The sequence below is a fragment of the Microtus oregoni genome, unplaced genomic scaffold (genome assembly GCF_018167655.1).
Source record: "Microtus oregoni isolate MIOR12 unplaced genomic scaffold, Mior012 000050F_ref0000143, whole genome shotgun sequence".
In the NCBI taxonomy this organism is placed as follows: domain Eukaryota; kingdom Metazoa; phylum Chordata; class Mammalia; order Rodentia; family Cricetidae; genus Microtus; species Microtus oregoni.
In genome coordinates, this window is record NW_024543256.1 from 10959674 (window position 1) to 10985076 (window position 25403).

The window sequence follows — 25403 nt, forward strand, 5'->3', positions numbered from 1 at the left end:
CTATGCTGATTGACTTATTATGATGTCACATGTATTGCTTTGGTTACTTTTGATTCTGTGACGCATATTCTTTTCTTAAAGTGAAAGAGAAATGCTTTATTTGTAAGAAATGTAACTCTTTATTTGTAAGAAACATAATTCTTTCATGAGAATGTCATTTGTTGTTAATAAACAGTTTAAAAAAAAACACAAGCAAAAAAAAAAACACACAAGCAGCTATGGCTGAGGAGATCTCTCACTGCTCTCCCTGGGGAAAGTTCTTGCTGTGCAAGCCTGAAGTGTAACGGCGTAAATGAATGCAGACAGAAATTGTAATAAATCTATACAGCTTTAATTGGGAAATAGACTTACAGAACCAGAGGTTCCCTTGGAGAACAGGAAAGCAGAAGGGGCGGCCAGGAGCGCGCCCACAATCTTTATAAGTAAAAAATATCCTCGGGGGACCCTGCCCTACAAGTAAGGTGACTGGCTGAGTCTCTCCTACACTGAAGAGCTGAGTTCAGGTCCCGAGCACCATGTGGAAGGGGGGGAAGGGGAAGTTGCGGTAGAAATGTAAAATAAATAAAAATGCTATTTAAATAAAATAAAAAACGAAAAAAAAATACTTACAAGGTCATATGGGGCAATTCACATCGGTAATACTGGGGCTGCTAGCAGATACAGTACAATCCTGAAGGTTTGTTAGGAAAGCCACTCTCTTCAAATCGGACAGTTCCAGGTGTGAGAAATTCTGTCTCAAAAAGTAGGGTGGGGATCAATAAGGAAGACATTCAGCCTTAACCACCCGTCATGCACACATCACAGAGGGGGCAGAGGAGAGGAAAAACATAAACAACTGATAAAAGCATTGTTTATTGTGAGGTGATGCTCCTTGCTGGACAAGCACGAGGACCTGAGTTTAATTCCCAAAGGCTACATATAGAAAAGCCAGTTGCAGTGGCACACACCTTTCATCTTGGCACCAAGGCAGGCGATCCCTCAGGCTCCCTGGCCAGCCAGCCAGCCAGCCTAGGCTACTTGGTAAGTGCTGGAGCAACACGAGCCTTTGTCTTAGAAACAAAAGCAAGGTGGATGGCATTTGCTGTCCTCTGGCCTCCACACATGTACGTATGCATAACACATGCACACATTCAGCTATATTTTACTAGGTGTGTCATGCACACACATATAATAGGAAACTATGAGAAACATTAAAATTAGATCCTCAAACATATTTACATTAAAATAATAGTTTTCTGGTTCTTTGTCATGATGTTGAACATTGAATGTGGGTCTTCTCGAGTGCTACATGATGGATGTCTTCCACTGAACTGTATCAGAGCCCTTAAATATAGCTACTTAAGGTAAAATTAAAGTCTCAGCATCTTTTGGAGAAAAGGAAACCTCTGTGCTTGTTTTTGTAGATGGTGAGACTAGTTAAACTCGGGGGGAACAAGAATAATGTGGGAAGACTTTCCCTATTAGACCCCAAATCTTTTCAAAGCTGCAATAATAAGGCAATGGCCTGGTGGCCCAAACTTAGACATGCAAAGCAATGGAAGAGAACAGCAAGCCTGGAAGCTGCCCTAAGGATATACAACTGCTTTATGTTTAATAGGATTTCATCGTAAATGAGTCTGGAGAGAAAGGCTTTTCAACATATGATATTAGGATACCTGCATATTTATCAAGAAAATATGAAGATGGGCTTCTAGCCTCATAGTGTTTCCTTGCTAGGCCTTGAACATGTTAGGAAAGCACTCTATCTCCAGCCAGTGTCCTTACATTTTACACACAAATAATTCCAAGTGTCATGGAGCAATAACTATCAAAGGGAAAACTAAGAATATATATCCAAAGAAGAATTTCTTTGGGGGAACCACACACACACATCACTGCAAAGAGAACAGACTAACTATGTGGCGTATTATAGTGATCAAAAGAAAACACAAAGGCAACGGAAAAGTAAGTGACCCAGTGAAGAAGGTTCTATACAACATACTTACAAGACAAAGGACTGAAGTTAGAACAAATAACTCTCATTAATAAATTTGAAAAACTGACAAAATCCAACAGGACGAATTGCCAAATTCCTTGAATAAATGATCAACAAAAGAATAAATCCTAATGTCCAACAGGCATTTGAAAACATGCTCAACAGTATTAATAATCGGAATTGTCAAAGTAGGTGACGTCATTTTTACCTTCTCTGGGCTGGAAAAATAATGTCAGGTAATACCAAGTACTGGCCTGCAGGTGGCGCAACAGAAACTGTTGAACGTGGATTGTAAGGTTAGAAACTCAGTTACTGTTAGACAATGTTAGGCAGCATTCAGTTACATTGAATGTGAGCTCATTCCACAAATCAGTAATTCCATTCTTAGAAAGATATCCCAGAGACACCTGTGTTTATGTACACATGTTGTAATTCTTTATGACCAAATCATATTTTGTATATTTTTGCCTATTTTTAGCCCATTTGTATGTTGCTGTTAAACTCTAGATTCGATAAGTCTTTAAACCCACCCATGTTTCTTAACTCCTTATTCTGTTGATCAAAGTCCTAAAAGTAATTTTCCAAATATCATAGAAAACAACTAGATTGTTATCACAAAAAGAAATATTTAGTGTTGGCATTTAAATTCACAACACACTAATTGCAGTCTTAAATTTCACTGAAAAGATTTTTGGGAAAAATTGATAGGTCCATGTCATTTTACTGCCTAGGTTTTATGTGAACCAAATTTTAAAGTATATCAATTATGTTACGCTCTGGTTGGAAATCTTTGTTTAAACTTCCATAACTTCAAGTTTCAGTATACATTTAAAACTTAAGTATGTATCAAACGATTGGAGTAAATGTAAACAATTACATATTGTGTGAGTTTTCATCTTATAATATTTTGCAATCAGGACTGGGGCTGTAGCTCAGTTAAAGTGCTTGCTAAGCACATTTAAGGCTTTGGGTTTTGTCTCCAGCACCACATAAATGGTGCATGCTGTTGCATACCTGCAATCCAGAATTTGGGAGATGGAGGCAGGAAGATCAGAAGTTTAAGGTCATCCTTGTCAATAGAAGGAGTTCAATCCTGGCCTGGGCTAGAGATCCTAGGTCAAAAATTATTTGTCAATAACTGCATTTTTATGTATTTATTTATTTTGTGGTACTGGAGATTCCTTGAGGATGTTAGGTAAGGGCTTTACCATAGAGCTATATCTCTGTAGACACGCATAGAGATAATAGATGGTCTTTTAAAAATTTGATACATGAATATAATATCCAGAAACATCGAAAATGAATTATAGGCTGGGCATTGTGGTGCAGTCCCTTAATCCCAGCACTTGGGGAGCATAGGCGGACTGATCTCCTGAGTTCAAGGCCAACCTGATCTATAGAGCTAGTTTCAGGACAGCCGGGGCTACACAGAGAAACCCTGTCTCCAAAAAACAAAAAAAAAGTAAATACATGCAGTTCTCAGCCTAGAAAAAATATTTCTCTGTGTATAGACGGAATGCATGCTCATAAAATATAGCAAATGAGATAAAGTGTTAATATGTTGATCTGAGTAAAGGGTATATAGGTGCTCTTTAATAATTAGTCACGAAAATTATCTAAAGCCCAAACTTATTTCTAATAAATTGTTAGAGAGAAAAAGGGGGATACAGACTGACACAGTGACCAGTGAATTCACAGTGTGCTTGGAGGTAAATGCATCTTTTGGATGAAAATATGGGAGAATAGTGTCACTATTGCTCTTCAGGCAGTCACAGGTCTTTGTGAACAAATTTTCATAACTAGCGGCTATTCAAATTTTCCTTTCTTTGTCTGAGTATGGACTGTCCTTCAAGTGGACAACATTGATGTTATCAGTATCCATGGAGAATCGGTTTCAGGACAGTCTGGGAATAGCAAAATCAGCCATGGCTGAAGTCCTGTATTTTCAAAAACTTTATAATTCTATTTGCATGAAACTTTTAACCCAATACATTTTATTGTTTTATTTTTTATTTAAGCTCATTTTTTTACTTTGTGGGGAGGGAGGAAGACTTAGCACAATATTAGGAATCCCAGGCTCTTCTGAACAATGTAGCCTAGGGTGCCCTTATTCTCCTACACCCCTCCTCACATCCCTAGTAAGGATTACAGATATGTGTCACCATGCTCTGTTCCATATATCTTAAATCATTTATAGTTAATTTATAATGCTTAATACAAGGTTAAGTGTTCTGTAAATGATAGCTATACTGTGTTGTTTGAATGAATAATAACAAGCCAAAAAGTTGCACATGTCCAATATATACATAACCCCTCCAAAAAATAGTTTTGGCCATAATTGTTGAACGCAAGGGTGCAGAATCTGCAGGTAAGAAATTCTAGCAACAGTGTCCCAATCCACTCACATCTACTGTGTGGAAGTTCTTCTACAGCACTTCAGAAAGGCCATTTTCTGTTGACCTTCTTGGCAAAGCATTCTTATGGCCTTGTCTTTAATGCCTGTAGCCTGATAAATTTCATCCCCAGACAAAAGTATCATTATAAAGGACATCTTTGATTCAGTGAGGGGGTGCAGGTGGAGGAATTTATCATGATATCATGTATAAAACAAGAACTGCAACACATGTCACCTTGGAAATACTAAACATTCTAGAGATGAAAGGAGGACAGCTGTGCAATGTGATTCTGTTTGTGAAATTTTGGTGCTAAAGTTGTTATAATAAATGTTATAATAAATATAAAATGTTATAGCATGCTGTAAAAAACACAAACACACCAAATATTCTAGTTGAACGTAATTTTATTGTTATTGTTATCATTGGCATCATCATTAGCACAAAACTAAATCCACTATCAAAAGAACACAAACACATTGCAAAGGCATGTGTCTTGTTGACAATGAGTCAGTAACATTATCTTCATGTAATAGGGATAGCACCCTGAGGCTATAGACCGTATCACAGCTTGATAATCAATTCAATAATTCACCAACTTTATTGAGCACCTAGGCACAATGGAGGATTTAAAAATTCATACAAGAATACCTGCTTTCAAGACGTTTACACTCTAGTAGGAGGTATGGAAGAACAGCAAGAACATGGGGCCACATGGGGTCTGTGACATAATGGAATCAGTGCATATTGATGAACTGTTGGAGGGGGTATCACAAAACTAATGCCACATTCAGGTGGAGGAATATAGAGAAGAGGCTCCATGCAGACAGTAGTGGCATTGGAGCTGGACTTTTGGAAACTGGGGGCCTTTGAGTGTGGTGGAGAGCAGTGCAAGTGGGGAGACAGTGTGGGCCAGAGAATGGTCTTGAGTAAGATCGTGGAATGTTTGCAGAGAGAAAAGCACTACATTTGACTGGCCTATGCAGTCCATGCACATGGTGTAATAATACGCAGAGAGTTATATGGGGACCAAACTGGCAATGGCTCCAAATGACAGGCTAAGATCATTACGCTGTAGTTACTCTATAGTTGTCTGCATCAACAAAATTAGCAATTAATTGTGAAGAAATATGGTCATGTTAGTTCCAGGTTCCTTACGGAAACATAAATGGTTTGTCAGCAATGTAATCACATTACTATATGTATAAAAAATAGTCATAATGGATAACAACAAACCACCTATAGCTAAAGTTCTCCTCTATTTGGCATGTAATTAAATTAATTAAATCTCTTGCTTCAAAGCCTTTATTCTTTTTATCCAGGCACCAAATCTCTTCTCAGTCCCATTTCCAACATCATCATCAGTTCTTCTGGTACCCGATGGGTTGAAGTGAGCCTAATCTAGGATTTGAAAACAGAGCAGGTGCCCTGAAAGTGGGACATGTAGCTTGAAGTGAGAGCAGCTGTGGTAGAGGCAGTGAGCAATGTCAGGAAAATGACAGGCAACTCTAAAGTTTTCCTTAAAGTCTAGTACAGTTCGTTGAAAATGGAGTTCTACTTGGTTTGGTCAGGAGGACATGTAGAAGGATCTCAGACTCACAGTACCCGAGTAGGGTCCTCTTTTAAAGTTTCTTCTTACTAAAACGATTCCTTAAAGGAATTTTATTTAATCTGGGCTACAGCTTATTTAACGGCTCCAGGTTCTGAGGCTACTGAAGCTGTGTATAGGCTAGGGAGACGTTCTTTCTTTGACTACGGAATCCTGATAGGTTTTGCCTGTGACTAACAGGTGAAAAGTTAGGAGCGTCTCCCATGCAGCGACAGTTTACAAATACTAAATGATGGTTGTTTTAGGTAACCAAGCCAAAGAAATATACTATACACAACCAACGTGTGAAGACTTTGAACAAAGATGCCATGGCCACACGGCATTTCGTCAGTCTTTCATCTCTTTCTTGGTGTGAGCCTTTCTCTGCAAGAAGTCATGGATAGCAGTAGTGAGGCCCCATGTCACACTGGACCTGAGAATTATTAGAGACCCCCCTCTATAAATCAGGAGTATTTTTCGACCTCTAGTGTCCCACACATCTTGAGCAGAGGCCCACAGGCTTGGCATTCTCTGCCAGCCAATATGAGACTGCATATTGGCAACCAGCACAATCAGAGGATACAGAACCAGGCAGGTAATCGTCCCATTCACACTACCGGACACCAAAGCAGGAACCCAATGGGGCAGGCCTTGCCTTGCTAAGCCATCCTGGATAGGATCCTTGAAGGAGAAATAGAGAGCACTGCCCAGGCTGTTTCTGACAAGAACTGGCCAGAAACCGCGATAATAGCCCAGTGACAGCCGCCCCCAAAGCCCATAAGAATTGAATTCCTTGAGGATGCTGAAGGTGCTAGGGAAACAAGCTTGCTTGCGAGCATCCTGAAGCACGTTTTGTACTCTTTCAAAAGGGCTGAGTGCCACAGCTTCTACCACACCGGACATGAGCCCTGCTGTCCAGCGCTGTCCAAGGGAGTGTGGCCCAACAGGGGAGAGAAAGCCCAGCAGACTATCATAAGTGCCAAACAACAGAGTCCCTTGCAGGGTCTTGGAGAGAAGAGGCGGGTAGATACCCCGGTAGAAGTACTGAGGGCCTTCATGCCAAAGCTGTCTCACGGCTTCTGACACGGCCATAGCATGGATCTGCTGCCGGAACACAACCTTATAGATAGGAAAGGTCAGAAAAGTAGACAGGAAGTTGGAAATGGCCCCCAGGGTGTAGGCCTGTGAGTGCCAGCTTTTCTTTCCTGGAACTTCTGCTCGTGTCCTGTGCTGAAGCTCCTTCCCAGCAGAGTTGTTCTGCTCCTCCATGCTGAGGACAACTGGATGCAGATGGAAGAAACTAGCAAAAGGAGACAAGAAGTTAGACTAACCATTTCCATGGCTCAGGAAGCGTTTTCCTGGTTTTGCCTGACATAGAACCAAGACAAAGTTACATGTCAGGAAACATGTTTGACAGTTTCTAAGAACAGACATGCCCTTAGGTAGTTAATAATTTTTCAAATTTAAATCAAATTTTAATGTATTTCCCTTGATAGTCACCTCTATGGTACTTTGATGACACCATAAAATTCAAACATTCAAAAATATTATGAGTAAAAATCATAGAAATGGGGAAAAGGGCTTAAAAACCTATTGTATTGAATTCTTAGCACAAAACTTCGTGTTTTAAAAATGTACATTTGTAAACTGGCTCTTTGGAGCCTATTCCCTATAGACCGATACCTTGCTCAGCCTTGATACGAGTAGAGGGACTTAGAGTACAGTCTCGACTTGATATGCCAGGCTTGTTGACTCCCCATGGGAGGCCTTCCCTCCTCTGAAGAGTGATGGGGTGAGCAGGAGAAGGGCAGGAAAGGGGAACTGGGGCTAGTATGTAAAATTTTTAAAAATTAAATTAAAAAATGTGCATTTGTGTGTGTGCGCACATGCACATGCACCCAGAGGCCAGAGGAGGACACTGGATCTTCTGGAGTTTGAGTCACCTGATGTGGGGCAAGGACCTGAACCGTGGTCCTCTGCTGAGCTGCTGATTCACCCCAAACTTTGCATTTTATTACCTACTAGATAAGTAAGTTGTTTCTCTCTTTCCAAAACTCCTTTTTGCTATGCTACAGGTTGAAATCAGGTAAGCGCACAGATGCCAGGCAAGTGTACAACCATATTCACAGGCTCCACCCCACAATTCTGTGCGTCTGTGTGTGGCATGTTAGTGTTCATTTTTATGTGTGTATGCATGCACTAACATACCACACAGAGGCACACAAAATTGTAAATTTGGGGGTGAGAACCTCCTGCCACCTACCTCTGTAGATTCCTGCCCGAACAACAGCTGTCTCATGACAACACCCTACTCCTTGCTAATCGAAGGAAGCAACGCGCAGCTGCTCCTGGAAGTTCCATGCGATGAGGTTCAGTACCTGGCAATTTTCAGGCTTTTTCTTTTATATGTATAGCTACATAATACAGCAGAGTTTCTCATTTTGTGCTCCACTGATATTTGGGAGAAGAGAATTTTTTATATTACTGTCTGTTTTAGCTACTGAAAGACGTTTGTCAGTGTGCCTGGCTTCTGGTGCCAGCCATGATGCACATATGCTGATGATCAAAATAGCACCCAAAGGGGATGTAGCTCAGTTGGAAGGTGCTTTACTACTCTTCATGAAGGCCTGTGTTTGATCCCCATCATGACACAGACATGTAATGGTGCATATGTGTAACCCATCACTTAGGACGTAAAGTCAGGAGGATGAGGAGTTCAAGACCATCCTCAACTACTTATCAAGTTCAAGGTCAGCCAGGAAACATAAGACCTGACTTAAGAAATTTTAAAGCATGAAGAAGTAGTATTAGAAGCAATTTGGGTACCAAGACACAGAAGGAACTTCACAATCAAGAACGAAACAAGAACTAGATGCAGTAGCACATTCCTGTAGTCTGAGCTACATGGGAGGAGGAGGGAGGAGGATCACTTGGATCTGAATTTCAAAAGCTGCCTCAGCAACAAGTGAAACCCTGTCATGGAGAAAGAAAGAGTGTGGAAGGAAAGAAGGAAAGGAGGGAAGGACGGGGTGGGAGGGAGGGAGGATAGGTTCCTACGCTTCGGAAAAGTGGCAGTGGCAGCAGGTATGTCAGGGAGAGGAAGCATACAGCTGGCCAGGCACAAACAAGGATGGAGCGAGCACATCCTGACCAGGGTGGAAGGCAGGCAGAAACAGGAAGTCTGGCAACAACTGTAGACAGCAAGTTTCACACAAAACCTGGGACACTGTGTTCTGTGGTTGAGACTCTGGTTACAGTAACAGACTATGGCCCACTCGATAGGGACAATGGGAGCTCAGGCTGAGGCCCTGGGTGAGGAGTAGAGGTCAGGAGCTGCATGCAGCCTATCCAGGCTTCTCTGGGATGCTGCACTCACAACTTGCCTTACAGTGCTTCTGAAGCATGTTCACTGCCTCTGAGACTGCTGAGTGGGAGCCATCCTCACCACCTCAACTCTGGGAAGCACTGTGTGGCATATAAACCCTTTTTATCTGAGTAAAAGCTAAATCTGCTATGCAGTACACTGCGTGGCCTAGACTCACCCTACGTGACTCTGCTTGGGCCTGGCCTCTGGTCCTGTTCTGTTCCATCCCTCCCCGTATCCTCCCATATAATTTTGCAGCATCCCCTTTTCTGAAGTCACACTCATTTCTTGGCAATGTGGGTGGTCAGTTTCTATGCTCTGCCCATTACCACCTCCCCTGCTCCTAGCACTCAATGTTATCCTAAAGCCTCAGCCTCCTTAACCTTAAGACCAGAAGGAGAGTAGAAGTGCTTGTGTTCCTGGGATCCTGAGGCTAAGTACTCATCAGGGGCAAAGGTTCAAGGGAACCATTTCTTACATCCTTCTGGAATAATTCTGGGCTTCTCACATTCACTTCCATATCTCAGGAGCTAAAGGGGGTCCTCCCCTATCTCTTCCTGACTTGGTCTCTCAGACCTCCAAAGCTACTGGAGTCTTGAACATTCCACAGCTCTTCCTTCCAAATCCTACCCTGGCCTTAACAAGGATAAGTGATGAGATAAAGGGTTTTCATATTTTCTAAGGCTCAGTTCAATAACATTCCAGTTCCTGCCCACCTTTTTATAAAAAATCTGTTCATCAACTGCATAATGTAGTCCGGCTTAGTAGAAGGGAAATGGTTTGGCACAATCATATTGTAAGCCTTGGTTCTGTTATTAACATTTTATATGACTTCAGAAATTTAATGACCTCTTGGAGTCTCTCTTACTTTTGTTATACAATTATCAGGCAGGGAACATTGTTCTGTAGTCATCCCCAAAGCTGTTTTATATCACAAGGGCATGGGTATTGGTGATATTTTTTAACCTCTGGCTGATAATGAGGTCGCACTTTTGTACCACTTACTCCTTTTACCATTTCCGCAAACACTTTTGCGGGATTAAAAGTGAACAGTAATTTAGAAGCACCTTACCTTAAGTATCTCATACATCATTTTATAAATCTATTTATCTGTATTTTGTACAGGGAAGAAAATTCAAGTTTTTCTTGTGGATTTTTCTTTGAAGAAAACTTTGGGGAACAAATAGCTGTAGAACTCGATTCTGTCCCCACCACTTTCTTAGCTGTGTGATCAGAAGAGAGGGAGGAATTGCACTGCCTCCCATTTTTCTGCTACAAAGTGGTGATAATAAGGCCTAACACAGAAGGCTGTCATAAAGATTAGGAATATAAAATAAGATAAAGTTGCTGAAAATCTATGACTTTGTGGCTTCAATGTTTAAAATATCAGAAAAGATTATTCTGAGCCTCGTTATCTGTCTTCACAGAGCACATGTTTCTGAAGAGCAGCTAGAGTCAGATGAAATGGCATGCTGGAACATATTCACTGCTCCTATGGGAGTCAGAAAAGATGCTCTATCAATTCAAAGGTTTGATATAATCCTCCAGGAGAACCTGGCACCCTAACACTAATTTCAAAGTATGGGATGGAGAATGGGTTTGGAGCCTGCCTTGAGCAGTTATCAAAGCCCTATGATCTGGCTCCTATGTCTACAAACCTAATCAAATGAGCATATGGGAACACAGTCTTTCCAGGCTAGTCTAGTGAAAATGGGTCTCACCAGTCCTACATACGTCTGTTCATTTGGGGGAATTCTCAGCCAGTTCTTTGTTCAGCTAAAAACACATATTGATCATCTTTCAAAATCACTGTTAAATCACCATGGAGCTAAAGATAAATAGGATTTGGTGGCTGTCTTCAAAGGCATGGGAGTTCCGTGGGGTAGACAGTCATCGGTGGACTAAACCACACTGGAAAAAAAAATAAAAATAATCATAGTCAAAGAAGTAAGACAAGAACTATTTATTTTGCCCAGGACAGGGAAAACTCAGTGTTGACAAGATTATGGAGAAAAGACAGCCATTATACACTGTTTATGCGAATATGAGTTAGCATAGAAACTATGGATATCAGTATGAAGGCTCATCAAAAGAGTCAAAATAGATAAATCCCAATGGTTCAGCTGTCCCACTCCTGATATACACCTGGAAAACGTAAGATAGGCCTACAGAAGAGACACCCAAATTGTCCATTTGTTGCCACGCTATGCACAATGATTATTACAGACTCGGTCAAAGTGCTTGCTTGCTAACAAATGAGTAGATCGTGAAAATGAGGCATGTAGATTAGAACAGTGGAGCATTATTTGGCCACAAATTATTAAACCTCTCATTTACAGCAGATTGGGAGGAACTGGATGCTACTGTTAAGTGAAATTCGTCAGGAACAGGAAGTCAAAGCTCTTTTTATACGTGGAAACTTAAAAACTGTAGACCTGTAAGTAGAAGAGCAACTGTTAGGGAGTGGGCAGGTATGGGGCTCTAAGAAGGATGGCTCCATATGATAGATGCCTGCTGTATTGATCATGTTGAATGCGACATTACAGTGAACAGCACTCAAATGCTAGAGATCTGCACAAGCCAGGAGTCACTCTCTCCACAGCGTGTTTCAAGACTTTCCAGAGCACTGAAATGTGCAATTACTATGTGCTAATAAAGATTTTCTCCGGGAAAATGTGGCACCGTCCTTAAGTAAGTCACCTCCTGTTAGGTGGAGGAGTAGAAACAGGCATTTTAGGCTGAGGAAGAGACTTAAAGGAGAGGAATTAATGTTGAGGGGCAGGTTCTCCTAGAACATGGTGTCTAGTTTAGGCTTTGCATTCATAGAAGAAAGACTTTCCCTGGCTCCCATAAGAACGCTGGATATATTCCTGCATGCCACCTCATCTGGTTCTGACTGATCTTCTGGAATATATACTCTGTAGAGACAGAACAGTCCATGGTGGTGGTAGTAGTTGTTATTCTTTTGGTCCCTGCCCTGGCCACGCCCACTCCTTTTAACCTCTGACCTTGCCGGCCATTGCTCCCTCTTTCTGTTTCCTCCCCCGGTGTACATACGGGGCTCTGCCTCTCTCCTCCTCTTTCTCCCTTCTTCCCTTTCTCCTCTCTCTCTCTCTCTCTCTCTCTCTCCCTCCCTCCCTCCCCCTTTTTAATAAACATTTATGGCTATTTTCTGTGTTTATATGTCTGACCCGCCGCGTGCCTGCCCTCCCGCTGGTGAGAAGCTGTAGCTGCTTGCTTGGGTGCAAGACCCTAGAGCCAGCACCCGGCACTGCTGGGACCCGCCGGAGTTTGCTGTGGGGCGGGGGACCCCAGGGATATTTTTTAAGAATAAGAGTAGTGGAAAAAAACAAAGCAAATAAACAAAGAAAAAACAGACATAGCAGAAACTAACCAAACGGAGTCGTAATGATGGCCATGATTGTTTTCTCCACTGATGGATGTCATAGAGAACAAAACACTGGAATCAGACAACACCCCAATCCTGCTCCGCCATTCCTTAGCTTTATGACTAATTCTCTTCAACACTCTGAACCTTACTATCATTATTGCTTTATATTTCTTTATTATTTTGGGGGGATGTGGTAGCAACTAAGGTCAAATTATGACAAAATTGCTACCTTGTTCCAATGGTTGCATTGGGATCTTGTACTGGAGTGGCTGCCTTTATCCTCTTTTTTTTTTTAAGTATTAGGGATCAAAATCAGGTTTTTTGTTTGTTTGTTTTTTCTTTCTTTTTGTTGTTTTTTGTTCTGTTTTGTTTATGGTTTTTGGTCTTTCGAGACAGGGTTTCTCAGTAGCTATGGAGCCAGTCCTAGAACTCATTCTGTAGACCAGGCTGGCCTCAAATTCACAGAGATCCGCCTGTCTCTGCCTCCTGGGTGCTGAGATTAAAGGCGTGCGCCACCAGTGCCCTGGCAAAATCAGTTTTTTTAGATACTAACAAAATACTTTTTCATCGAACTGCATAACCAGCCCTGCAAGAAGTATTTATGTTTTCCTCTTCAAAATGAAAAAGAAATGTATTCATGGGCTCTAGAGTTTGGTAGCCCTGGGCTAGCATCCCAGTGGTTCTAACCCAAGAAGTACGTGGCCTTACAGAAGCTACTTCACCTCCTTGAATCTCGCAGTTTTCTTCTCTGGAAAAAAAAAAAAAGTCTGCGATGCAGGACTGCCGAGAAGTTTAAAAGAAATAATGGATGGAAAGTTCCTGGCACAAAGGAGGCCTGCTGCCAAAAGGAGCCACTATCATTCCATCTGAAAGCGTTACCTCCTAAACCTGCAAGCTTTTAAGGTTCATTTGTCAAAATTGGAAAATGTAACCTCATTAGAGCCATCCCTTGGTGTGCACTCTCACACATGTGGCCAGAGATAAGAGGTCTTCTGAATCCCAGTGGACCTTGCTGGTAACTTCGCTCTAAAATGTTCTTGCTTCAACCTTTAAACACAATCAACTCTTTTTATTTTTTTTAAATTGGAACTGTCAGGTCTATCCTCAGTTCCTTGATCCTATCCAGCAGGTCGAACATAATATCTGCTTTGGTGATGAAGCCAGTGGAAGCACAGACCAGGTGTCTGCTGTGGGGTTGTGGTCTAACATGATGGTACTAGGGAACAGAAGCAAGAGTATGTGAAAACCCACCAGGTACCCCCAGACCCACCCCTAACTCTACAAGGTCAGCCACCTGCCTCTTACGTGCCTCTAGCCACTCTTACCTTCCACCACCTCTACCTCCCTGTTCCATCCCCAAGAGGACAAGAGTGGAGGTTGTGCTACACAGAGGGTGCTCCTCCAAATTTGGATTGCTTATACAAGTCCAGTAACTGCAGTTGTAAATAAGAAGGCAGACCAGAATATGTTGAATACCTTAGCAGGTCGAAGAAGCCAACAGCAGTTGCAGGATTTCAAATCGTTCCTGTGCTTTCAAGCATCAGGTCTAGGGGCCTCCTAGCCACCCACCATCTATCTACACAGGGAAGTGATACCTGCTGTCTAAGAACCGAAGGCAGGGGAAATGGAGCAGGTTTTCTAGCCTCTGGCTTCATGGCCCATTCGATCTGGAAAGCCTTGCATGCCGTTTCCATGGAGTTGCTCCTTCTCTGGGGCTAGTGATGCCAAAGCCAGCAAAGAAGAAGTCCCCTGAAGAGCTTGCAGAGGGCAGCCTAGCAACCTATCCTTGAGCCAGGAAATGAAAGAGCTATATCAGCTGCCGAGAGCTGTGGTGTGGGCTAGGTCAAATGGTGTTTTGTTTCTAACACTTCTTCCTTCAGGCAGGTGTTGAAAGAGGAGGATGTTTTGAAGATTATAGGGTAGCGATTCTTAACTGTTTTGAGGTCATGGGCCCATTTGAAAATTCACAGAGCAACGGTATCAGAAAGAAGTGTTCTAATCTTTTGCATGCAATTTCAAGAAGGACTTGAGGTAGATTTCTGCTCTGGGATTTTGTGACAAATAGGCTGTGGACGAACATCTAAGTGGCAGGCCCATTTGCTGACAGCCTTCAGCATGGTGTGGTGTTTCAAACAGTGGTTCACAGATCTCCACAACCCAGAATCAGTTGTAGCAACAGGTAAAATACAAATGACAGTTTCCATCCCCAGTCCCAGTAAAGCCAGATCCCCAGAGCTGGAGCCTGGGAAGGTGCATTTCGAACAAGCCCTCAAATATCAATGTGATAGGCAGCTGGGCACCAGTTTACTTTAGTTTGTAGCATGAATTCTGGATTGAAAGCTCTGGCTTCACCCTGTAATTTTAGACACGCCATCTCTGTGTCTGGTTTCCTTTGGGGCCATAGGGAAATGCTGATATTTTTATAAACAGGTGATTTATTTTCGTGTAAAAATGTGAGCAGTAAAGAGCCTCGGCTTCCCCCTTGTTATAGTGCAGACCACGAGGGTCGCCTTCCTCCTCTTCTTTGTCGTCTCTCTCTTCACTCCCCTCCTCAGCACAGCCGTCACCTTAGCAAAGCTGCTGAGATAGTTTGTGGATGTGTATGTAAGTGAATATGCTTTCTCCGGGCAGCCAGGCAGAGCAAAGTGTTGGCATCAACACAGAGGAAAACGCTGGCATCAACAGAACAACAGACCGGGGTGCAAAATCCGATGCTATTAGCTTATTTGCTGTATGATACAGGACAAGATGCCCAAGCTCATGGTGGCTCAATTTTCTCATCGGTACGTTGCAAACAGCAGTTCGTTAATTTTATAGAGCCCTAAACTGTTCCTCTCATCCTCATTTTGTTTTTTGTTTCTCCACTAACTCTTAATCTGACACTAGAGAGGGGTATTTAAAAAGGACTATTTGAGGTTAGACGCCAGGGCTGGAGTGTGAGCTGTGAATTCTGTGCTTCCTACCCATACTGCCTAGGTGCTTACATCCCCCTCTCTGTTAAATGGGCACGCTGCTACGTTTTATCACAAGACTGGAGAGAAGAATAAGTGGGATGTCCGTGCAAGCGCACTGGCACACAGAAAGCGCTCAGCAAATGCTCCCCCCTTCCCCCTATACAAAGGTGAAGAACTCTCATTGTTCACTTGCTTTCGGTCCCACCTCGTGTTTAAGGCATCCGGTTGCAAAGCGGCAGCCAAGGAGCCAAAGTAGAAGGCGATAAGAAGAAGGGAAGAGAGGGGAAGCTGCAAACTCACGAGTGAAATGTAAATGGGCCAGGTCCATGAGTCCGAGCTGCACTTGACGCCGCGCCCGCTCCCGCACCAGTCTGCCGCAGCCCCCTCCAAGCAGGTTCCCCCCCTCTGGCAGGCATTATCATCCTGGCCCAGGCTTTGCAGGGAGGCCGCCCCCGCGCACCGCTGATTGGCCACGCCACTCCTCTCGTCACGCTCTTTTGTCTCAGTGGGCAGAGGCTGAAGGCAGTCGCCACTGCTCTGCAGGCTGAACTGGAGGGCGGGGGCAGCTGAAGCTGCCTTGGAAACCACTGCAGAGACTGCGCTACCCCTGGCTGTGCAGCCCAGCTCTGTTGGATAGCCCAGACAGCTGAGGCGCCATCCTTTCCCTGCAGGCCCTGAGAGACAAGACAGATATTCGCGGCTCCCGACCATCCATCCGCTGTCCACTACGAAGGCCAGGTAAAGAAAGGGAGGTGCAACCGCATAACGCGGAGATGGAAGGATGAAACCTTACCATTTGGGGCTTCAGAACTGGGAATTTTGAGGCAAAGATGTGAATACCCCAGTGATTGGGCTACATGGTGGGAGGGGGTGAGCTTACCTGGATGTTTCTTAAGAGTATGACTTCACTGGCTTGGAGAGGGAACATTCCCCACCCCCACCCCCCAGGAACATAGCAAAGGGCAGAGGGAAAAATCACAGTCGCGCTGTCCTGATGTCCCTTTTCTCTCATTTTTTTCGTGGATAGTAACGGAGGTGGGAGGGTGGCCGACTTCTCTTCTTTTTCTTTATGACAGTCCATCGAAGCCGATTCCAAACTTGAAATCTGTATGGCTGCTTGTGGAGCTGGTAGGCCGGTGGTTTCCCGGGTGAAGAGTATTGGGGGAGGGGTGGGCCCTTTGGCTTTTATTCTGAAGGTAGGGTTTTTCCTCCTGGCCACAGTGGGGCTGGTGAAGGAACGATGAGACTGCTTCTGACGGCTCAGACCCTTCTCTCCCCTTCCCTTTGCTGTGGCGCAGTTTAAATTAGCGGTTCGGAGCACCCGGATGTGAGAAGCCTGTGGACAGAGATCAACCCTACCCAGGACCTGAACTCTCACGGCAAGCCCCTGTTGCAGAGGCTGGATTTAATAAAGGCGAAGGCCAGTTTCCGAGCTCTGGTAAGAATAAGGCGGGGGTAGGGGTGGGGGAGGAAAAAATAAATAAAGGAGGGAGACGTTGTGACCTAATATCTTTCAGGCCTTTACTCATTAACATGTCTATGAGGTTTATTCTATTGCCCTCTATTTTGAGAGCCTAGTATGGGACCCAAAGGCTTTTGCAACTAGAATTCCAAACAACAGGCAGCCTCTCCTGGAGAACAGGCAGGAAATGAGGCGGGGTACAGTGGGGAGGGAGTAAATGTGAGCCCGACAAAGCCCTCACTGGCACAGAGAAATCGTTTTGCTCCTCAAGATTGTAAGGTGCCAGTCTCCTGCTGAGTAGGGCGCTAGGCAAATAGACAAGCCTGCAGAAAATGTGATTAGAAGCTTCTTTCCAAGTCTACTGCGTTTTTGACCTTCCTTTTTTCTTTGACAGTTCCTACCCAAACGCGAGGAAGATACTGCCCAGGAACGAAGGTTCTTTGGAGGTTTCTGCCGATTGGGCCCCAGAACGCCGAAGCATCTTGTATTCAGATACCCAGCTGTTCTCCGCCATGACTAGCATCCTTGTTCGGCTGAGTAACAGCCGAAGGCAGAATGCAGCTTTTCTGCCTTTGGCCAATCCCATGGTTAAGGTCCTGGGGAGGAGTCTTGGTCCTTTGATGGCCAATATAGCAGCAGAGAGAAACACGAAGTTGTTTTCTGGGAGGGCGGAGCTGTTCCAGAGGGAAGAAACCTTTGAGAACTGGCTAAGCCAAGTCCACGAGGTCCTGCCAGACTGGCATATGTCTGAGGAGGAAAAGCTGAAACCCCTGATGGGAACCCTTAGGGGCCCTGCCTGGGAGGCCATGCGTTTGCTCCAGGCTGCCAATCCCAATCTAAATGTGGCAGAATTCCTGCGGGCCATGAAGTTGGTGTTTGGGGAGTCTGAGAGCAGTGTAACAGTACATGATAGATTTTTAAACACCTCGCAGACATATGGAGAGAAACCATCTATGTATATGATCCGTTTAGAGATGGAGCTGCAAGATGCTATCCAGGCAGGGGTCCTTGCTGAGAGAGATGCAAACACAATTCGCCTGCACCAGCTCCTCCAAATGCATGCGCACGAGCAGGAAGCCCTTCCTGACTTTCTGGAGTTAATGGGGATGGTAAAGGAGGAAGAAGACTGGGATGACATTTTTTTTCAACATAAGAGGGTCAGAAGAGCAGAGACAATAATGGAGAGGGCTGCCAGCCCTGTAGTATTTCAGGGCTCCCTTCCTATAGTGGTTGGCAGTGATGACAGCAATGTAATAGAGATAGATGGTTCCCCAGATGACTCAGATGAAGATGTGATCCTGGTGGAACCTGAGGACCCTCCACTGCCATCCCCAAGTGTCCCATCCTTCAGAGGCAGAACCACTTCTCAGGATGAAGTGCTAGTTATTAAATCCTCCAACAGTGATGATGAGGGGCCTTCCACTAGCAGTGGTTCTGGGAGAGGGAGTCATGGGCCCGAGAATCTTTATAGACCCAGAAAGCGAAGATGCCCAATCCGCTGTCTCCAGTGTGGTGCAGAGGGCCATGCAAGAGAAACCTGTGGCCACAATACCAGGAAGGGCCCTCTTTTTGAGAATCTGATAGTCACTCTGCAGGAGATGACTCAAATCTCTGCAGCACCATACTAAGGTGTGAGATTCAGCCCCAGATCAATGTTTAATTCTGGAGGAAACAAAGTTGGGATGGGCCTCAGAAGGAATTAATTCAAAACCATTTTTTTTGGGGGGGGGGAAGAAAAAGCAGATTTGTACACCATATAATGGAGAGGGATGACCCCACACACACACACATCATTCATTGCTTAAGCATCATCTGACAGCTTAGTGGTTGTTTCTCTGTGTGTCTTTCTCTGGTGACTTTAATCTGTTCGTGAAGTGGGATCTTTCTGTACCTTCCAAATGAAATCTGAAAAAACCCGAAATTCTCACCCTGATATAATCTTTGTCAGCCCTTTGGTGAACGTCCTTCTGTATATTTCCCTGTACCTGTGTGCCTAGATATATATGTATAGACAAAAGTGATCAAATATAAGTGCTGTTCTATCTGTATTTTTTCATCAAGCAGCATATATTGTGGACTTCTAAATAAATGAACATATAAGCATCTAACTTAATGTCATGCATGTTACATCTTTGGGGAATATAAAAAATGAAACTAATTGTAACAGCTATAGTAGAGGTATTTTACTTAAAGGGAAGCTGAGATAAGCTACAAGTCTCTTCAAAGCCTCTTGTAACTGGCCTGCCTCCTAGCTCATAGGGCCATCTGCACCAACTAGTTAATGTCTCCATGGCCTCAAATGTATCATGTGAAATCTGACCATAGGCCAAAGAGGCCATTCCTGTCCATCTCTTTCTGCCTCACCTCTTGGCCTGTGATCAGAGGCTGAAGATATCTGATATCTTTGAGCATCTTCCCTATGGGTACATTAGTCTTTATACTAAGAAGGCTAATGGAGGGTGATTTCATATAAGGCTGATAGAGTGGAATGAATGGTGATCCAAAGATCTGAAGCATTTGTAAAAGATTTATTTTTACTTAACATGTAGAACTTTTTGCCTGCATGTATTATGAGCCTACAGAGGCCAGAGGAGGGTGTCAGAGCCCCTGGAACTGGAGTTTCTAAGGGGTAGGTACCGGTAAATAAATGTAGGTCTTCAAGGGCATAAAGTGCTCTTAACTGCTGAGATATCTGTGCAACCCCAATCTGGATCATTTTACCCCAATATAATAGGGTTTGCAGAGGTCTAAGAGAGAGCTGCAGCAGTGGCAGCAGGCATGTCAGGGAGAGGAAGCATACAGCTGGCCAGGCACAAACAAGGATGGAGCGAGCACATCCTGACCAGGGTGGAAGGCAGGCAGAAACAGGAAGTCTGGCAACAACTGTAGACAGCAAGTTTCACACAAAACCTGGGACACTGTGTTCTGTGGTTGAGACTCTGGTTACAGTAACAGACTATGGCCCACTCGATAGGGACAATGGGAGCTCAGGCTGAGGCCCTGGGTGAGGAGTAGAGGTCAGGAGCTGCATGCAGCCTGTGCAGGCTTCTCTGGGACGCTGCACTCACAACTTGCCTTACAGCGCTTCTGAAGCATGTTCACTGCCTCTGAGACTGCTGAGTGGGAGCCATCCTCACCACCTCAACTCTGGGAAGCACTGTGTGGCATATAAACCCTTTTTATCTGAGTAAAAGCTAAATCTGCTATGCAGTACACTGCGTGGCCTAGACTCACCCTACGTGACTCTGCTTGGGCCTGGCCTCTGGTCCTGTTCTGTTCCATCCCTCCCCGTATCCTCCCATATAATTTTGCAGCATCCCCTTTTCTGAAGTCACACTCATTTCTTGGCAATGTGGGTGGTCAGTTTCTATGCTCTGCCCATTACCACCTCCCCTGCTCCTAGCACTCAATGTTATCCTAAAGCCTCAGCCTCCTTAACCTTAAGACCAGAAGGAGAGTAGAAGTGCTTGTGTTCCTGGGATCCTGAGGCTAAGTACTCATCAGGGGCAAAGGTTCAAGGGAACCATTTCTTACATCCTTCTGGAATAATTCTGGGCTTCTCACATTCACTTCCATATCTCAGGAGCTAAAGGGGGTCCTCCCCTATCTCTTCCTGACTTGGTCTCTCAGACCTCCAAAGCTACAAGATCTTCAACCCTCTTCCAAGTTTATAACTTTTTCCTCTTCTCTGTCACTCTCAAATCTATCCAGGATTTCAGGTTATAAGATCATTTCTGCCTTGGCTGCTTGTTGCTGGAGGGTGCTTTTTCATCCCCCACTGCTCAGACCCAGAATAATCATACAGAAACTATATTATTTGCAATATTGTTTGCCCAATAGCTTTAGCATATTTTTTAGGTAGCTCTTATGTCCTAAACTAACCCATCATCATGAGGTCGTGGCCTACCAGCAAAGTTTTGGTGGGTTACACTAGAGGCATTTGTCTCCTGTGGTGGCTACATGGCTTCTCCCTGACTCCACCTGCTTTCCTCTTCTCTCTGCTTGGAATCCCCACCTTGCCCTATTTGGCTAAGCCACTGACCAAAACAGATTTATTCATTAACCAATAAAAACAACAAATATACAGAAGTTCTTCCCATACCATTTCCCCTTTTATGTTCAAATAAAATGGAAGGCTTTAACTTTAACATAGCAGGATTACATACAACAAAACAGGTATCAAACAAGAATTATAGTTACAATATTTATATCTACTTGATCTTTTAGCATAACGAAGAAAAACTATAACTATCTATTCATCAACTCCATCAAAGACTCCAGAAGGATATATTACCTAAGTAAACAGGAAGTACATTGTAAGCAACTTCCAGCACTCTAGAAATGACAGAGCCATCTCACTTCCTGGATAGTTCCCAAAGTTCTTCTGTATCATTGGAGCATTCATCTTCTGCCTACAGGCCCATAGTATCCAGTAGACTTTTTCACAAAGCAGGAAATTTCAAAGACAGTTTAGCCTATATTGGCAGTTTTTCAGTCACTTTCTTCTATGTCCTGAAGAATGTCTGGCAGACTCTTTCATGAAGCAGGAACCCTGAAGGACCATCTCACCTTTAGACAAATTCAGCAGTCATTTTTCTGTGAGTCCTGCATGTCCAGTTCATATAGCATAACATCAAGCAGTCCAGGTAAGAGTAGTTTCTTGCCAAAATGGCTAACAAACTCCATAAGGAGCCTCTTTATTGTCCATCATCCTCTTGAAGTAATTGGTGTTACCACGAGCAGATGTGTCTCATGTCATGAAAAGTCCTAAGTTCTTAAAACATTTTAAGTGCCATATTCCATGGGTCTTGGAAAGGTCTGAAGATTATCTTCTAACTGAAATATATCTCTATATATCTAGAAACTCTAACTATGACTACAAACTTGACTATTATAGATGACTATTAATCTGTATTTCTTAATTATACATTTCATTTTTAAATTAGATACACAAACACAATAGCTTAATCAAGAGCAGAAATATACATATAACAAAATTGACTTTAAATTTGTATCAATAAACTAAGATCCACACCAATGCAAATCTCTATAGCATATCCCCCTTTAATTGTAAACAAACATTTATAAACAATATTTGGGAATTTGGGCATAGTTCTCTCCAAACTGCTTCCTGCTTTTTGTTGGGTGAAGTTTTTTCTTTTGGGGAGTTTTCACAGAGACCTTTCGGGTGGTCTTGGTCCATCAAACCATATTAGACTGGAAGGAATCCAACAGGTTCTCATCCTCTGTGGAAACAAAAGAAGAACCTCTTTTCCAAAGCAATAAATCCTTAGACCCAAGTTTTAAATTCAAGATACCTTTAAAATACATATGTTGGTTTCGCTTAGCAGCACATACAATGAAATGTCTCTATACTTAGATCCTTCACAGTCAAAATTTAAAGAAAACACAATAGTATACATAATCCATACTCTGTGTATTTTCCATCTTTAAGTGGTTTATTTTTCTTTATTCCTTTAATCTATGGCTGTCTGTATGCTGTCTCTTTAAAGACTTTTTTTTATAAAAAAAAAACTATTATTTTCCATTTATAATTGTCCATATTCTTTTTCTTCTCTCTCCCAAGCCTACATTCAGTTATCCAACCCTGTGACCCATTTAGAGGTCTTTTTTATCTGAATCAGTCTTTACTGCATATCTGTAATTATTTTTTGACCAGAAGCCCCCCCCCCTTTTTAGTGCTAAGTGGGCATGGCTAGGAACAACTTGGCTCTGCCTGTTGGCTCTTCCTAGTCCAACATGACAGAAGCATGTTCACTGCCTCTGAGACTGCTGAGTGGGAGCCATCCTCACCACCTCAACTCTGGGAAGCACTGTGCAGCATATAAACCCTTTTTATCTGAGTAAAAGCAAAATCTGCTATGCAGTACACTGTGTGGCCTAGAAATATCCCTGTGTATGGCAGCGGGAATCTACCATGCTCTACTGCCTGTGCACGCCTAACAGACTCAATCCCACCGCCTGCCCAGTCAGAAAGTACTGAGCCCTGGCCATGGTCTCAGCGACTTTCCTCCCAACCCCACATAAGCACATAAGCATCTGGACCCGAAGTGAGTGGTGAGCATCAGCCCCCCCCCCCCAAAAGAGCCAGAACTGTTCCTGTAACTAGCATGAATCAGGAGGCCTTCCCTTAAAGAAGCAGCACAGTTCTTGACACTAAAGCTGAGTCAGGAAACCTCTTAAAGGAGCAGTATCTCTGCTTACCACCAGCAAACAGAGCAAGAAGCTGCCCTAAACTTTGTGTGTGTGTGTGTGTGTGTGTGTGTGTGTGCGTGTGTGTGTGTGTCTAGAATTCCTTCCCAAGCTGCCGCAGGTTTTAAGTGGATTTAGTTGGCCACATTGGGTGCCAATCTGTTGCCAGACGCTCCTTGTTCATTCCTGGCCACTCAGACCTGAAATAATTACACAGAAACTATATTATTTGCAATACTGTTTGGCCAATAGCTTAAGCATATTTTCTTATATTCTAAGATAATCCATTTCCATTAATCCACGAGGTTGTGGCCTACTTGTAAAGTTTCAGCAGGCTCCAGCAGAGGTGTCTGTCTTCTAAGGCAGCTACATGGCTTCTCCCTGACTCCATCTTCTTTCCTCCTCTATCTGCATGGAATTCCTACCTTGTTCTATTTTATTAAGCCACTGGCTAAAACAGATTTATCCATTAACCAATAAAAGCAACACATAGACAGAAGGACTTACCATACCAGCTGCTCACCTTTTTCTCAGTCTTATGCTATGTTTTTGGGTGAGTTTCTCAGGTTTAAACTATATGCAGACATAATTTTACTCAGAAAGTAGATAATTTTAGAAAGAAATACACGCTATTTTTTCTATTGCCACTATTGTCATTCTTTTCTTTGCAGTTACCTGGGAGATTCAGTGTAGATCACTGATTTGAAAATCTACTCTGTAACTCATCTTGTCTTACTTCCCCATCCTTTTAACTACACAAATCTGAAAGAGTGTGAATTTTCATTTTGGCAAATATGATGCAAAGCTGATCATTTTCATTTTACTTTGTGGGACACTGAATTATCATTTATTTAAGAAATATGTACTAACTGAGTGTAGTGGGGTGTGCTTTTATCCCAGCACTCTAGAGGCAGAGACAGGCAAGTTCAAGGGCAGCCTGGTCTATATAGAGAATTCCAGGACAGCTACATAGGACTACATAGCTACATGGGCTACATATCTCAAAATAATTAAAAGAAAAATACGTACCTTCTTTAACAGGAAGATACCAAGAGGAGAAAACCTGGAGTTTCTGCCTTCATTTTATGCCTGTCCCCTTTTCCTTTAGGTTACCTGTTAACCTCTTCACATAGGCATGTTAATCACTCAAGGAGTGCCTCTATGCACTCACCCCTCTTCAAGGCTAAATGCACAGAGACAAGTCAGCACACTAAACATAAAGTCACCATGGATTCTAAGAACAGCAGAACTTCACAGGAAAGATGATTCCTTAGATGAGAGAATTCTCCATGAGAGCAAAGATATATGCTAGTAAAGAAATAACCAACTCCAGTGAACCAGATTGAATTTCTCAAGCAGTTACAGCAATAAGGACTTCTTCAAAACACCCTGCGGAAGCAGAATTGAGGCAATATGGTAAACTAGGCCACATTTAGAGAAGACCTGCTTTATTATGTACACCTCCTGCCCCTTGCCCCATTCCTCCTCTATTTAAACCTAAAACTCAGGTGAGTGCCAAAGAGATAGATAGACTTAAGGATATCTATTCCTCTTCTCAATATGGTCACATTGAATAAATCTCTCTCTGCATTTTACTATTACATGTCTAATTAGTATTTTAGGGATAGATGGCCTACCCTGTTGAGAAAATCCAGCAATGCCTGTCCTGTTCAGATTCCTCTCAGCTTCTCTGAGCAGCACGGATCCCTCTGGAATGAGGAGAGTCTTATGACTTACTATAGGTAAAAGGTAAGCAGAGAGTTTTTTCTGTAGGTAGACACTGTTCATTTCCCAATTGCCTGGACATGAATAATAACACAGAAACTGTATTAATTACAACACTGTTTGGTAAATAGCTTAGGCATATGCCTGGCTAACTCTTAAATTAACCCATTTCTATTAATCCGTGTATCAGCACAAGGCTGTGGCTTACTGGTAAGGGTTCAGAAGGCATCTTTCTCCTTAGGCTGCTACATGGCATCTGATTCCGCCTACTCTATATATTTCTTCCAACCTGACTATATTCTGTACTGCCATAGGCCAAAACAACTTTACTCATCAAC

General features: G+C 43.1%; 2 protein-coding genes across 2 annotated transcripts; one reads left to right on the forward strand and one right to left on the reverse strand.

Moving 5' to 3' along the window:
* Positions 1–6036: 6036 nt before the first annotated feature.
* On the reverse strand, positions 6037–15985 carry LOC121437213 (solute carrier family 25 member 53). Its single transcript, XM_041637073.1, has 2 exons — positions 15966–15985; positions 6037–7256 (listed from the first exon to the last, which is right to left on the reverse strand). The coding sequence occupies exon 2, from the start codon at positions 7223–7225 to the stop codon at positions 6305–6307; it is 921 nt and encodes a 306-aa protein (XP_041493007.1). The 5' UTR covers positions 7226–7256; positions 15966–15985; the 3' UTR covers positions 6037–6304.
* Positions 15986–16912: 927 nt separating this feature from the next.
* LOC121437150 (zinc finger CCHC domain-containing protein 18-like) lies at positions 16913–19235 on the forward strand. Its single transcript, XM_041636996.1, has 2 exons — positions 16913–17103; positions 17522–19235. The coding sequence occupies exon 2, from the start codon at positions 17640–17642 to the stop codon at positions 18753–18755; it is 1116 nt and encodes a 371-aa protein (XP_041492930.1). The 5' UTR covers positions 16913–17103; positions 17522–17639; the 3' UTR covers positions 18756–19235.
* The last annotated feature ends 6168 nt before the right edge of the window (positions 19236–25403 follow it).